Source organism: Corvus moneduloides, chromosome 11 (genome assembly GCF_009650955.1).
Source record: "Corvus moneduloides isolate bCorMon1 chromosome 11, bCorMon1.pri, whole genome shotgun sequence".
Classification (NCBI taxonomy): Eukaryota; Metazoa; Chordata; class Aves; order Passeriformes; family Corvidae; genus Corvus; species Corvus moneduloides.
Window position 1 is genome coordinate 19,941,121 of NC_045486.1, and position 15,829 is coordinate 19,956,949.

Here is a 15,829-nt window from a genome sequence, read left to right on the forward strand (position 1 = left end):
TAATTATCTCCTTCATGGATCTGTCTGTTGTGGATACCAGCACTTTCTTTGCTGGGGTTATTTTAAGAAGATATCATTGAATGATTTCACTTAGGAATGCTGCAAGTTCAAACAGATAATTCAGAAATATAAACATGACTGACTCCTTCTCATTTCTATGTCAGGAGCTGAGCTAATTTATTTCACAAAAATGATCATCATTATTAGGGATCACAAATTCCTGGCCTCCTATACACTACAACTGGGTTTTTTTTAGTCTAACTGAAAATGGGCATCCACTGACATTCTGGAACTACTGAACTTGGTGTATTTTTTTATGCTGACATTTGCCAAACATCCTGCTCACATTTCATGGAAGGAAGCCCCAGTTCCTGCTGGTAGCTCCATGGATGTTCCTGGCAATCCCAAAAGCAGGCATTTCAAAGGTGAAAGACATCAGCTCCCAACATTTTCACTCCAGATGCATCACTAAATAAGTATTTTTGCACGAAACATAATGGTAAAAGGCTGCCTTTTCTTGAGTTTAAAGTAAGATTTCTGGCTTCATTTCTGCCAGTCGTGTGAGGAGTTCTAAATATATTAAAAGTACACGAGAAACAGAACCAAACCCATGTGTGCACACAGATGAACAGGCACACACACCTCCCATCAATGAGCAGTGCAGCATTTGGGTACCAGAGGATTGAATAAACCCACTTAAGTAAAAAAAGAGACTTCTGGAGCACAACTGTTGCACATTTTTATCCCAAGCGTGGTAAACAAGCACAGATGTGCTGTGGAAGTCCTTGCTGACAGCAACTTCTTGCTCATCAATGGGGATTGCTCATCAGCAGTTATATATAAAAATATATTTGAAATAGCTATTGCAACCCCCACAGAAAGCTCCATATTAGCAATAAATCAGTGCCTGACTGCAGAAAAGAAGGTTCAGGAAGGATACTATTGGATTTCATGTCTCTGTGGATGATGTTCTTTGCATGTAAATAGCTGTGAAGGGAAAAGCAGAAGAGAGCCATTAGCAAGGCTGCTCACAAACAGCATTTTCATTCCCCACAGAGAGTTTATTCAGTTTATTACACACCCAACCCCTTCACACACCTCTGACTGTTTAGGATGAGTCTACTTTGGGAACAGAGAAATGTAGCTGTGCTCAGTGCAGTAAAGAAATGTCAGGAAGGAGGAGTGGCATCAATTCCATTAACCCTGGAAAACTGGGACTGTCCTCATATGCATGAGATCTGTATCCTGTGCTGAAGTTTACTGTTCCTAACTCTCCTCATTTAAATGTCCCCAGTTTTCTGGTGTCTGACTGGAAACCTGGGTGCTGATCTACAAAATGAACGAGCTTTGGCAGCAGCAGCTGCTTCTGTGCTCCCAACATCAGAACAAGGGCTGGAAGAGCAGAGAGGTGGGGCCTGGAGCAACTCAGACAGCTGGAAAATGTTTCCAAATGCATCTGTGTGAGTCCTGTGGAACAGAGCAGCCACCCCCCACCTCAGAGTATAAATCAGTGTGTGTCAAACACTGCAGTGCTACAGTAACACAGGGGAGGAAAACCCCTTCATTCTGTATTTAGAACAGGATTGCATCTAGCACACTACAGCAAGACCTCAAGCTATAAAAGCAGGTAAAACAGAGAAAATCTAACTGATAAATTACATGAGCCAAGGCAAGAATCCATGGGAAAAAATGACTAAATCAAAGCACAACTGCACCCAACAGTGCCGAGTGAAGAATCTCTCCTTGGTACACCCCTGTGGCTATTTTAGCCCTCCGTGTTTCGGGTTTGGGGAGGGAAGGAAGCCCCAGAGCAGGGCCAGAGCAGCCCCACTCACTCCATGCCCTGCGCCGTCTGCCGGGCGATGTCGATGAGCTGGAACATCTGGAACTTGGTCTCCTGCACGTGCAGGTGTTTGTAGAGGCTGCTGCCCTCACACCACTGGGTGACAATGGCCAGGTTGTCCTTGGTCATGTAGCCCATGAAGAGCAGGATGTTCACGTGCCGGGTCTTCCTAACAGAGGAGCATGAGGAGAAATCAGTGGCTGCATCGAAAACGCTTTCAAAGGTTTTTCAAAATGCACTCCTGGCTGAATGAATCTCATCTTTGGAATCCTAGGCCAATGTGTGAGTGAAGTTTGGGTTTACAAATAATAAAAATATACCACAGTTGCAAATTTTTATAGGTTTTTTTTTAATAAAATCAGCTGGGCTTTTGCTTTTTAGTTACAACACTTCCTTTTAGTTATTTTAAATCAACAATTAAGAAAAGGATGTCTGAAAATGCAAATGGTTTTATATCAATAACCAACATTCACACTTGCAAGTGGTATTAGAAGCTATTGGAATGACAGAAATCACCCTGAAAGCTGGGAAAAAGTGATAGCTTTAGGTAGAAGACTGAATCCCAAGAGAAAACCAAAGCATAACTATAAACCCTAAAGGAATTATCATATGAGGAGATGGTTTTTATGTACCTAATTTGCTCTTTTTCAGGAGTAACATCACAGATACTTCATTGGACACTAAAAACACCCCAGTATTTGAAAGCAGAAAACAGTTACACTGATCAGTGTGTATGTTTAAGGAAAAAAAATTATGATGCTGCAATTTGAAGAGGAGCAGTTCAAGTACTTTGCCTGGTGGTGAGAATTAGGGCAGAATTTATTGATCCTCACCTTTTACTGCCCAGTGTGACCTGAACAATTGTGGGTGTTAACATACCACAGAAACACCTGAACTACAACTCAGTCTCTCCACAGAATATGCAGAATTATCACTACACACTTTTTATTCTTCTCTGGAAATCTGCTTTTTGTGCCTATCACACACACAACACTGGGCCTGAAGGCTCCAGGGAGGGCTGGGATGCAGCATCTGGACTGCCAGGATTTAGCAGGGAAACACCAACTCACCTCAGGACAGCCACTTCATTTCTGAAAGCCTGGAACTGTTCTGGGGTTGGGTCCACAACCTTTAGGATCTTCACTGCTACATCCCCTGGAAATACAATTACCACCAAAGTTGCTAAAAATGCAGCTTTCTTTTCCTCTCCAAAATAACATTAATATATATTGTAGTTATAATTCCTAATTTGTGCATAGCACACCTTTACTAATTTGTACAAAGGTCAAGATTTCCCTGCAGACAAATTTCTGTGGTATCAAGCAGTTAATTTACCTGAATTTCAGTCTAACGGAGAAAGTCATTAATTAATTATTCACACACCTCCCTTCTATTTTTTAAGGGCTACAGCTGGCTAAAATGATCTTTGCAGGACATACACACACACCTGTTTTTATTATCAAATTTAAACATTGATGTGTTTATAAACTATTTATGAAAGTACAGCCCTTCAGCTGAGCACATCAGAAAACCTAACACCTCTCCTTCATTAAATGGCTTTAATTAAGAATTTAATTATTGATACTTGAAGAGGTGCACATGTTCTGTTAAAATACATCTTAATATGAAATTATTTTTCATTAGCTTGTTCACGGAAATATTACTGAAGTTATTTTTCCTCTTGATTTCTGTGTTCCATTTCAGTTCCATAATGAAAACCAGGATGTTCATTACTTTTAGTGTAACAATACTGCTTCCCTTGCTGCTGACAATACTTGGGCTTTGAGACATGCAAGTATTTACTCATTAAAAATAGAGGGCAGCAGATAAGTTTCTGAAATTTGTTTTGTCACCTTTTCTAATGACAATACTGCTATTTAAATTAGAGCCTGAAAGGGTTTCTGTGTTTCTTTTCAAAATCACAAGCCATGAATTTGGAAACATTCTGCAGCTCTGCAGGGTACCTGTTTTCAAAACATTCCCACTAACTACGTATCAAACTCTCACATTCAGCATTTTTTCACTGAAAAAACCCCACAGTAGAAGCAATTTATGCTGATTTCCTTTCCCTCCCACATTGAAATGAAGCATGCTAATTAAACCACAAAGGTATTAAAAGAAGGTAAATATAATTTAACATCAGGCTGTGGAAATTCCCTGCTAATAGAAAATAAACCCTTTTCAAAAAGCAAGCTGGTGTAGAACACAGCAATGAGGAGATCAGTGTAGTGGAAATGGAGATGCAGCTGGGAGATTCAGGTTTTGGTGCCTGTGCTTTGCTTTCATTTCAGTGCTGCTCTGTAAGGCAGCTCCTGTTTCTCCCCCGTGCCTTTGGTGGCAGATGAGCTCCCAGCACCACCAAATCCATCTTCCCTGGACTGCTGTCCCACCAGATCAAGACTCACCGTGCCACTTGCCCTTGTAAACTGTCCCAAAAGAGCCTGAGCCTATCCTGGTGGAGAGCATGACTTCACTGGCTTCTATTTCCCAGTAATAACTGGAGTCTCTCTGTCCACGAGGCCTCTGCAACAACAATTCACAGGCTTTAATGTTTAACTGCTTATATTATACAGACACACAAAAAATTAAATAACTTCCTTCATACAAGTTCAAGATGACCTGAAACCTTGAGGGGCTTGTCTTGCAGTTTGGATTTCTGTTTTCCTCAGTTTGTCAGGGGTGGTGGGGTTTTTAGCAAAAAATCCTAACAACAAACCACCACATTTTCTTGGATGTCTTGAACTGCTTATCATGAAGTTCTGCACTAGAAAATTAAACCCTAATCTTAGATCCTAAGAGGAACAAATATTTTACAATCAATTATTTAAAAACATCTGAAATATTTAAGAAACTTCAAAAGTACAATGCTAAAACTCTCTAACTCTTTTACATATTTAAATGGAAGAAGCCAAACAGATAAGAGCAAAATTCTAGAATGTCTTAGTGAGAAAAAATTGTGAATCCCACTAAGCTTAGAAGCCTTCAAAACATTGAAGATATTATTAATTATTATTCTAACTTTTCTCTCTTTCTTTCTTTCCCCCCATCCCTAAGTTAAAAATCAAACCTTTGAGGCAAAAGTTGCATTTTGTTAAATCTGTTTATCCCTAAGCCATTTGACTCTCCAATGAAAATGAAGGCATTATCAATATCCACTTTCTATGGAAGCAACACAGTTCAAACAGTGCTAATAAAGCCAATTTTAAATATATTAAAACAGAATCAAAAAGATGCAACCTCTAAAGATTTAAAAGGTAATCCTTGGACCTGCACTGACAAACAATGTCACACCACTGCCTGAAATTCATTTGCAACCCAGAACACTTTGTTCTGGGCATGTATAACCCAAGGCAGTAGTGCCATCATTCCCAAATTAATTAAAATTGAAATGTATACACAGTACAGAGCAATCCAAGATTACCTGCACCTGGAAGTGCAGAAATTTATCCCAACACACCACTCCTCCCAGCACAGTTTAACTATTTTTTAATCAGAACAAATATCACCGTACTTACAATTTTGTTTTTTTCTTGTGTGTTAGATCCAGGGGCTCTCTCTCTTTGGGCTGGGACTGGGGTTTTAGGCTGAGACCAGCCAGTTGGGCTCATATTGTTAGGACTTCCAGACAGAGCAGAGGGTGAGGCTTTAAGATAGAAATACAAGAAAACAGTTTATGAACAAGAAAACAAACAAATCAAATCATATTAGAATATGTTTGATTTTTGAAACCATACCTGATTCACCATGGCTTCGAATTGCATCCTGCAACAGAGAAGATGGATAATAAAGTTAATAAATATGTGAGAGCACACAAAGGAACAAGCAGGGATGGTGTGGAAATTGCTGTGCCAGTTTTGGTCAAGTGCAATACAGTACTGGCCAAGACCTCCAGGATTGGGGATTTGCTCATCACACCAATCCTGCAGGAAACCCATGTAATTTGTGAATTCTTACAAAACAGGGAAAAGACTCACAGCATATTAAAAGTACTGCTACCAGAAAGGAAAGAGGACAAAGGAGGACACAAAACAAGAAGAAACAGCAGCAGTACTGTCTGCATTCCCCCTGCACTTCATGCTCATGTTCCAGGTGTGGACAGAGCTCCTGGGACAGCCTCTGTCCCCAGGGGACAACTCCCAAACAGCTTTTGGGTTCAAAGCAGGGCTTTTAAAAACCCCCCAAATATTCCAACTCAATATCCATTGTGAAATAACTCTACCACACTACTTCAACCCCCAAAAAGGCTACATCGAGTGCCCCTACTCAAACCCCTCTCCTTCTCCAAGCACACTCCCACAGGGAACTGGGCATTTGAGCAGTGTTTTCCCACAGGTCACCAGGACAGTGCCACAAGTCTCACCTCATGCCACGGGCACAACACAACTCTACAGCCATGCACAAGAGAGAACTAAGCTCTGACAAACAGCACTCCACAGCATTTCTCACCTGCCACTTGTATTATCCCAAAGTACAAACAGGAAAGGGAAAATATCCAGGGACTGTGTAAGTACAAAGCAAGAACATGCACTACAGAGAGGTTAAACACCGTCAAAGTTAACAGAAGTCAATTCAAACTCTCTAACTAATTAGTAGAATAATAAATGTCAGATTTGATAGGAGGACAGAACAAGCCCACATTCCACTACCCAGTTTCAAATTAAGATTATCCTTAGCAAAGATTCAGTTATGAAATACATTGTTTTAGCTCATTAGTTGCATTCACCCAGGCTGGACTATGTACAGCATTCTTGCAGATGGCCACTGCTCAACACCTGAGTGGACTAAAATCTGCAAGAACTGTCAATGAAGAACTCTCCAATCTACTATTTTTGTTCATTTTAAGGATAACAAACCTTTCAGAACCTGAATGAGTAACAAATGCTTGGTTTTGTACATCAGCCAGAGAATGTAACTGCTTTCAAGGAAGCTGGCAAAGGACAACTAAAGAATTTAAAATGTTTCTCGTACTCATGATATGGAGTTCTTACTTTGAAAAAGTATTTTTGAGCTTCAACACTGATATGAATATTTTCTTATTTGCTTATGAATTCAACAGCAAACAAACCAATCCCCTGTTCTTTAGAGCTGCTCTTACAACACAAGTAACACCATCCCCAATGCTGTAGTCTGTCAACTTTACTTTGATGGGAAATAAAAACAGTACAACTTGTTCTTAATCTCAGGGCTTTGTATGGGTACAGTCAATAAAAATAGTTTCCAGAGGAAAAAAGCCACACAATGGATGTGTTTTGAGAAGGTTTTGCTTTAAAGACTGTGTGACCTAATGCATTCTAATCCAAGTCTATTCAAATCCAGAGGAGGATGAATTCAGCCAGCTAAACTAAACATGAAGCTCTTCATCAATTTGCCTCTTCCCATTTACAGCCTCAATATTTTGAGTATAAACATGCTGGAAAGATTCTCATCAAATCAGCTCCAGATTAAACACTTCACGTGGACACTGCCATGGCTTACAAGTTACAGCAATCCTGTTAATCACAAGAAAACAAAAGGCATCAAGGAAATACCTACTCTTCCCCTCAAACAAAACCGTCTGCACCAGGAGCTGGGAGAAGCATTCAGGCTGTTATTCTAGGCCACACAGTAAGAGATAAAAGAAAAGAACAGAGGAAGTATAAAAAAAAAAAATTTAATTAAATGTTAGGCTAAATGAAAGAAAAAGTAACCTAATTTGCTTGATAAATGACAATTAAGTGCAGTAAAATTTTTAAGTATTCCTGCTCAAACCCAGAGGTTCACTAGGATCTATCCTTGGGTAAACCACTTTGTAATGATGGTTTTTCTCCTGGTATACTAGGAAGTCTCTGCTACTTTCTTTTTGCATTGCTTTGAGGCCTTCTAAAAGCCTTTAGGACCTAACAACTATCGATCTTTATGATAACGTAAAGAGCCAGAATAGAAAGCTTTTCTGTTGTTACTGCTCTGCATAAAGAATAAAGCAAGCAATGGCTCCTTAAAGACTCATCACTCTACCAAGCTCAGTAATTCAGATTTTCTAGAGCACTTTCATTGTGGTTTGTGCCATCCAAGATGGTCAGCCAGGCCTCTGAAGCAGCAAAAAGGGCTGTGAGCCAAAGAAACCCAAAGAGAAAGGGAGGACACCTTTCCCCATAAATCCCAGCTGACAAAAAGCCTCTGGCCAAAAATGCTTCCTGGGGCTGCAGGGCACTTTTGTACTGTTCCCAAGGTCCAGAGGAATTCTCACTTCAGAGTATCTTCACATTTCACAGAAGCCCATAAATCACCAGCTGAAGATGCAGGGGAACTCAGCAGTCAAAGGCTTTTGCTTGGCCTCAAGAGTTTTTAAACTATTCCAGAGGCAAAAGCAACAAACAGTGCTCACTCTCTCCGGAGTCCTGCAGCTCTGCACTTTCTCCTGCCAGCCCTTCCTCCACACCATTTTGTTAAGGTTATCACAAAACGAAATTTAAAAAAGCCAACCACACTTTAGGCCTGATTTCCAAGGGTTGTCTCTCACTGCCAGTCTAAGGAAAATCCAAGAAAAAGATGCTTGAAGGCAAGGAACAGCAGAAAGTGTCTCAGACAGAGCTGGCTTTAGCCCACAGGCCCAGAACTGCTGTTAATTCCATACAGGTATAAGACAAAACAGATCACCAGAAAGCTTCTACCTGAGCATTCCAAGTCCAAGAACTACACCCAGACTTAGAGCACCTTTAGTCTGACTTAAAATAAACACCAGCCCCCCAAAAAAACCCAGACTTTTAAATTTGAAAGAACATTTTTAGACATGGCTAAAAAGCAGTTCTTCATGAAACTGAGCTTAATAGTTAAGCTCCACCCCATCTTTGCACACCCCTAAAATTTGCCTATTACTCCAGCAAAGTTGATAGACTGCAAGAATTAATTATTGACTTCTTATGCAAATATGTCTTCTAAACTCTTCACCACTCAGCCAACTGAAGCAAACAGTAAGCAAATGACAGAAAGGCAAGAAGGAAAACCATCCAGTGACTATTAATGGGCAGTGGCAGTTTTAGTTTAACTCTGTGCTCCTTGCCCCCAGCAGCGTTACCTCGATTATCCGGCTGTCTACAGGCATTGTGGTGCTGACCATGTGCACGTTTGGTGTGGATGTGGAGCGCTGTCTTTGGGACAGAGAGCCCTCAGAGGAAGGGTTAGATGGGTTGAAAGTGAAGGCATGAGGTGTAGAATACCTGTGCTGGGAGCTGAGAAGGAAAGAGAGAGAAAGGGAAAGTTGTGGTTATTTTTTTCCCCTCCAGCAAGTGAAAAACACTGTTCAATGTAACCTGTCCAAAAGCAATATACACATAATTCCAAGCAGAGAAAAAGCTGGGACTTACACATCAACTACACTATTTGGTCAGCTGAATCATTCCCAGTTTAATTTAAGAAATAAATTTTAAAAACTTGAAGATCTTGTCAGCTCACATACTTCATTAGTGTGTTTAGCTGAGGTCTGTTTCTGCTGTTACAAATTTTGCCACAGTTCACCTCAATCCCCATCAAATCATGTTTAATACTCTGACAAAATACCAGCTCTGAAAGATGAATTCAGGACTGTGAAATTAAACAAACTGCTCATTTCAAGCCTGTTAAATGCACAGCTTAAGAGCTAAGCCCTGAATTTGTAAAGCTTTGCAAGACTGTTCAATGGTTTGCACAGAACAGCCAGCAAGGAAGTCATGAAACCCAACACCAGTTAAAAGGAGGCCAAGACTAAAATCCAGCTCAACCAAGAGTTATAAATCACAGCTAAGGCCACTCAGACCGTAAGGATCCCAAAACACATACGTATCTTAACTGAAATGGGCCAGCCTTCACAAAACCCTTCAAAACATCTATTAAGTTAATAAGTCACCGTTCAACAACACTGGAAATACGAGTAAGATGGCAAAGATCAATTCCTGATGAAGTTCCCATTAAAGTAAAGAAATAAATACATAGAACCATTTACAAGTCAGCTACGTGCTCTGTGCCTCATTCCTGAACAGATTTTTCAAATGGGTGTAGAAAAAACAAAAGCTGGCCTGCTCTCTTCAGCCTCTAGAATTTCAAGGAAAAGAATACAGGCACACGTTAGGATCAGGGGACAGGCCCCTTGCAAAGGGACACATTTCAGCACTTAAAACTACAGGAATGTTCTCTTTAGGTATTCAGAATTTTCCTTAAGAGGAACATATTTTCAGTTCCCACTGTTCTCTCTTTAAACTCCTATCTGTCATCATAAATATCAGAGCATTATTTTAGTTCATGGATGTGAATCATCCATCATGAGACACAAACCCTTGATGCACACTACCTGATCAGATAAATGAAATTTGTTCACAAAAATACCAAAAGGGAGCCTTGGATTTTCTTAGGCAGGAAAACAAAGGTCTCCAAAAAGCCTTTAATACCCTACCTTAAGATTTTAAGGCTAAAAATTAAACTATAAAATCTCAACTCAATGTTTTGGTGGATCTAAGAACAAGAAAGAACTGTCTGTGATGAAGTGGTGTTGCTGCCTTGCACATTCATCCCAACCTTCTATCAGATCGCTCTGCTTTGCAGGAGCTGGGGGTCTTTTGTTGCTTTGGATTGATTGTTTTGAAACAAGTGTATTTCCCAAAAGAGAAATGACAGGAAATACAAGCTTACCTAACAGGTATCCGGGAGACAGACTCCCGCATCCGTCTCATTGTCAAGGGAGGTAGTGCAGGGACACCACTGTCACTGATATTTGAATTTGGGAACAATCTGAAATATCAACAAAAACAATTACAGTTTCAACTGCTACACTACCTCCTGTACAATGCTCTTGAAAGCTGAAAATTTACAGGGCTGTTTTTTTGCAGCATGATTAACTTTATGAACACATTCCTATCTTAACATCATGTTTGTCCTCTGTGTACAACTAAAACCTCTGCCTTCAGACTCCCAAAGAAAAGTTCCACGTGTTCTTTCTAAACTTGAGAGACAAAATCTTTTTATATCAGACTTCGGATTTTCCTGAAAGGGTACTTGACACAATTAAGTTCTATTAAAGCCAGGTAACACCAAGTGGCACAAGTCATCCTGCACTCTCTTAGTAGGAGAAAAAGTGTAACTACATGACCAAGTTTAGTTATAAAAAAATTCAATCACTAAGACACATAAAAACAATTACAGACTTTAACACTTTTGCATAAAAGGACTTCTTCTAACGTAACAATTTTCAACTTTTTGTAACTGGTATTAGGAAAGTATTATCCTTCATCTGTTTTCTCACCATTCACCATTTTCAACAGTGAACACCAACGCTTCCAACAGCTAAAATCCAACTGAATCATGGCCTGGTTTATTCCTACCAAAAGTGTTGTGTGAGAGGAATTGCTGTCCCCCTGTTCAAACAGAGGGCATTAGAGCAACTGCCTGGTCATTCCAGGTATTTGTTTGCTTGTCCCAGAATACTAAAATTCAGAGCAAGAACAAAATGCAGTCAACATGAATGGCTTTCTCCCCCTGGAAACAGACACTCATTGCTGGGTGTTTCATGAAATCAATGCCCAACTCTGCACACCAACCACGGGGACTGCACTTGCCAACAATCCAAAAGGATCTCTGTGGTAAGAGACACAAAACCAACTGCCACGCAGAATTGCTGCTGCCATTAGAAAGGAACAGTCCTTACAAGAGCTGCCTGATGTTGCTCCAGTCCACACACATGGTTGGCACCTTGGTGCTGCAGTGCTCGTGGAATTTGTAGCCACATGTCTGACACCGAAAGCCATTAAGCAGGAACTTCTGGCAGATGTCACAGAAGGCTAGCTTCAGAAATGTCTTCCGAGCCTGGAAAACACAGCAAGTGATTAACCCAAGCTCATTAGCTCTTCATTAACCGAGATCTAGATCTTCAAACAGAAGAAATAAACAACTATGCTAAAATGCTATCAGAGCCCCCAGATTGCTACTGAGTTTAAAACCACACTTGAATATTCTGGCATGGATTTCCAGTTTGGTTGGAAACCTGGAAAGTTTAGAAACACTGAGGGTTTTATTTACAAAAAAAAACCAATCAAGGAAAAAAAAAAAGGACAAGTGTTCTGTCAAATGCAAAAGCAATGTTCTTGCTCAGCAAGGTGACAGCTGTGTGAGCCAGGAGCTGGGGTTTTTGTTTGTTTCCAGTAACACTAAAGAGATAGAAGAGGATCAGATCAGAAGGCCCACCTCATTTTTTTTATTAGCCAAAACTCTTGGTGTTTATGATTAACCAATATCCCTTGCATGAGAAATAAATTCCTTAGTAATTAAAATAGTCTAAGGAATTTCTACTTTTTTAAAATGGCAGCCTACTTTGCTTTTTTAAAAGCTTCTGAAGTATGAAAAAAGATTCAAATGAACCAAGGGGTTTCTTCTTCCAGAACACACTGGGGAGGAGGAAGGCTCCAAATTTCAGCTTCTTCCAGATCTGGAGAAAAATACTCATTTTCTGGTGACCAACTGTAGATGGCATTTCCTGTAGTTTTTTTTTTTAAATGTAATGTAGACATAAAGTGACTTTCAGGTTTTGTAAATCAATCCTAACCTTTCATATGGATGTCAGTGACAATCCTTTAGGTTTGCCACTTGGCACAATGTATTTCTAGAACAAAACAATACAAAGGCTGAAATATAGAAACAGAGTTCCTTCCCAGGAAGGAGAACATATTGCAAGGTACAACTGTTAAGAGATGGGCATTATCTCTTTGTAAACAAAAAAGAATTAAAAAAAAAAATTAATTAAAAAACCCACAAAGCACAAAACCACCTTCTACTTATTTGTTCTGTATGGAATAAATAATCCATTTCTGAGAAGGAACTACAAAACTAAAACCTTTCATTCCCCAAAGGACACTCTGTCAAATCACAAGGCAGCATTAACTCACAAAACAATGTCATGGCCTGCAGAATTAACAGCACCCCGAATATGCAGTACAAATACCACCAGTCCAATAAAGCTGCTGAACTTATCCAGCCTTTTTGACTGACGAGACAGAGATTGAAAATGGAAATTTTCTCCCTTTACTGGACTCTAAAGATGTCGTTATCTTAACACAACAGTTACAGACATAGGCATTTATATAAAATGAAAACGGCAATCATCAGACCTGTGAAGAATATGCATGTTGTGAGCTTTGACAGTCTCTGACACCTGGGGATCACCAGTGTAATAAATACAATTCTGGCATTTCACTGCAAACTGATACTTAGCCAATTCAATTGGTGGGGAGCGGGGGTGAAGGAATCAACCACAACTTCTGAAAATCCCTGTGTCCAGAAAGCCAGAAGTTATCTAATGCCCAAAGCATTCTTTGGCCAAATATGTGGTTCAATGGATGCAACTGACACCAGAATACAGAGCAGGAAAAGCTTACAAAATTGTGTGTGGTGAGGGGGACGTGATCAAGGAAGTCCACTCGCAGCTCCTCTCCAATCAGGGAGGCAGCATCTGTGTTCCAATCCAAACGCACTTTTTTTCTGAAAGAGAAAATGCGGACAACAAAATCATTTTGGAGATAAGCCTGGCCTCATCAACAATTATGTTTTGTGAGTTTTCTTGAGTAAGCTGAAAACAAATACCCAGAAAAGCATGGCTAACTTCTTACAGTGAGCTAGACAGATCTCAGTGTCTTTCACTCAAAAAGTCAGAAACAACCTGGAACACATTGCAAGCCACCTGTTTTTCTGCTCATTTTTTAACATGTTATTTATACATAATATTTGACATAGAGCACCTAGAAGGTTTAATGGAGTCACAGAAATACCCTTATAAATGTAACAGGAATTATGAGTGACTCAGTGACACAAAAGCCATTTTCAGGTGCTTGGGTACTGACATGACTGGTGACCCCAGAATGGCCTCAGTTGCACAAAGATGTAACCCCACAAATGCCTGAGGCTACAGGGAGCTTTAAACCCAAGCCTTAGGAGGCGTGAAGTTAAGTGCATTAACTCCATGAGACACCTTCACTCCCTCAGCTTCTAAAACAATCATTTGGTATTTAACAGCAGCATCCCCGGTCCTACAAAAAAATAAGGAATATCTAAAGTGAGATTGAAATCCAAACACTGGGAAGTTGTAGAGGAATGTAGAGCCTTAAAACTGAGCACACAGAACTGTTCAGGGAAGTGGGCTAAGAATCACTAACACTGAATTCACCAACTACAAATGCAGCATAGAAATGCACCTCAAATATGAAGGAAGGCATCAGTTCATCTAGAGCACAGCACAACCCTCACCAAGGGGCTGCAAGCACTTCAGTGAACCCCTCCATTTTAAGTATTTTCAATATTTAGCTTTGAAACAAAAATAAAATTGTTAATACCCAGGAAGCTGACAGAGTTACCCTAGAAGAGGGCAAAGAAAGCATAATGGAAGTGTTCACAACCAAACTGCTTTTAAAGAAATTAGCCAGAGGGGAAGAAAGCATGACTGCTGCTATTCCAAACCCAAGATCTTTACATTCTCTGGGTGGAAGTTTCACTCTTACCCTTTTGGTTCAGCAAGAAGTCGAAAAACTGCGCAGCACTCTGGCTGCAGACCTCTTACTTTCAGTGCCTTCATGAGACAGTCATGCAAGGTCATCCCATTTCGCACATTCACCTGTGGCCAAAGGAAAAAAAAAAAGCAACAAAACATTTAGGCACTGACTGCACAATTTCTTTAAGCTTTTCCGGGAACGGAAGACCATTTTTTCATTTTCCTTAGAAACTCCAGGAAAGCTGCACAAAGTGCACTTTTGCGCACTCCTGCAAAGGAAGTTCTGAAGCCCTTTTATAACTTCTCCATTTCTTACAATTACTAAATTTCTATGAAACAGGATTTTATACAAGTAGCCCATAGAAGGAATAGAAATGCAGGCAAATAAAGTTACCTCAAGTACAGAAAAAGGCTTAATTTAGATTTCAGGGAACTTTGGGTAAGACTATTATTAGGTACACTGAGCTCCAAGAAGCTGAACAGAAGTGTTCCCTCAAGAAGTTTCACTTCAGCTTTAACCCCCACACTTCACTGTGGGCATCCAAGTGAGGAAAATGGTGACAGAACTGTCATACAGGCATCATTGTTTAGGTCAGCCAACAACTGTCTTTTAATATGAAACATGCTCATGTACATCAGAAAATTCACAGCACTGAGGCAGCGAATCCACAGCTTCTCAGAATACAGATACAGCGCATGTTTAGAATACATCCTCTAAAACCAACCAACTGCTGACCATCACTTGATCACAGTAAGACCCTTCTGAAGCTGGGCATTTCTCATGCCAGATCCACGTCCCAGTGGCAGCAGTGGGATTCTGAGACAAAGGCAGCACAGACTCACCACGGTGCGCTGCTTGTTGGGCAGGAAAACACGGATGGTATTGCTGGTTTTGGAAGCATCCGAGATTTTGCCATCGTCGGACGCCCGGCGCTGGTAACCAAACTGCTGGACAATGGTTGGTGAAATACAGTTGGGGCCATCAAAGACAGAATCCTTGAGCCCAAACCCATTGCTGATGGTCTTCCAAGCTCCCTGGATGTGCTCCATTGATGCGGCCTACGGAGAGAGAGTCAGGAAGATGGCCATGTCCGTCACTCGAAGTGGTGCTTTCTCCTCCTGACACAACGAACCTCAGCCTTTGCTGGAAGCATCTGGAGCTGCACTGCCTCGTGATGTGATCAACCTACACATGCAGGGTACAGCTCAGCCACAGCTGCACAATCAGCCTGACTCTTGAAGGCATTTGACTTTCTACACACAAACAGAGCACGAGGAATACATGTGTACCTCCTCCCACTGCACCTCGGGGTCACAGGAGCCCTTCACCACGTTAATCTACATAATCAGTGTCTGAGGGGCCTTCAGGAAGGCAGCCAGATCACAGAATCACAGAATATCCTCAGCTGGAAAGGACTCACAAGGACCATCAGTCCAGCTCCTGGCCCTGCACAGACCCCCCAACAACCCCACCCTGGGCATCCCTGGCAGCGCTGTCCCAACGC

General features: G+C 40.8%; 1 protein-coding gene across 9 annotated transcripts in view; it reads right to left on the minus strand.

The window, feature by feature from the left end:
* Window positions 1-15,829, minus strand: part of RAF1 (Raf-1 proto-oncogene, serine/threonine kinase) — a 66,213-nt gene that overhangs the window by 4,631 nt on the left and 45,753 nt on the right. For 4 of the 9 annotated variants that reach the window (XM_032121123.1, XM_032121122.1, XM_032121116.1 and 1 more), the window contains exons 3-16: window positions 15,168-15,383; window positions 14,335-14,447; window positions 13,219-13,321; window positions 11,496-11,653; window positions 10,484-10,582; window positions 8,898-9,051; window positions 7,376-7,435; window positions 6,290-6,295; window positions 5,578-5,605; window positions 5,359-5,486; window positions 4,249-4,366; window positions 2,914-2,998; window positions 1,836-2,012; window positions 941-987 (exon numbers count right to left, since the gene is read on the minus strand). In XM_032121123.1, the coding sequence (XP_031977014.1) occupies window positions 941-987; window positions 1,836-2,012; window positions 2,914-2,998; window positions 4,249-4,366; window positions 5,359-5,486; window positions 5,578-5,605; window positions 6,290-6,295; window positions 7,376-7,435; window positions 8,898-9,051; window positions 10,484-10,582; window positions 11,496-11,653; window positions 13,219-13,321; window positions 14,335-14,447; window positions 15,168-15,374 (1,483 nt within the window). In that variant the 5' untranslated portion in view covers window positions 15,375-15,383. The remainder of the gene's footprint in view (window positions 1-940; window positions 988-1,835; window positions 2,013-2,913; window positions 2,999-4,248; window positions 4,367-5,358; window positions 5,487-5,577; window positions 5,606-6,289; window positions 6,296-7,375; window positions 7,436-8,897; window positions 9,052-10,483; window positions 10,583-11,495; window positions 11,654-13,218; window positions 13,322-14,334; window positions 14,448-15,167; window positions 15,384-15,829) is intronic. The other 5 variants (XM_032121120.1, XM_032121118.1, XM_032121117.1 and 2 more) reach the window with 5 other exon arrangements.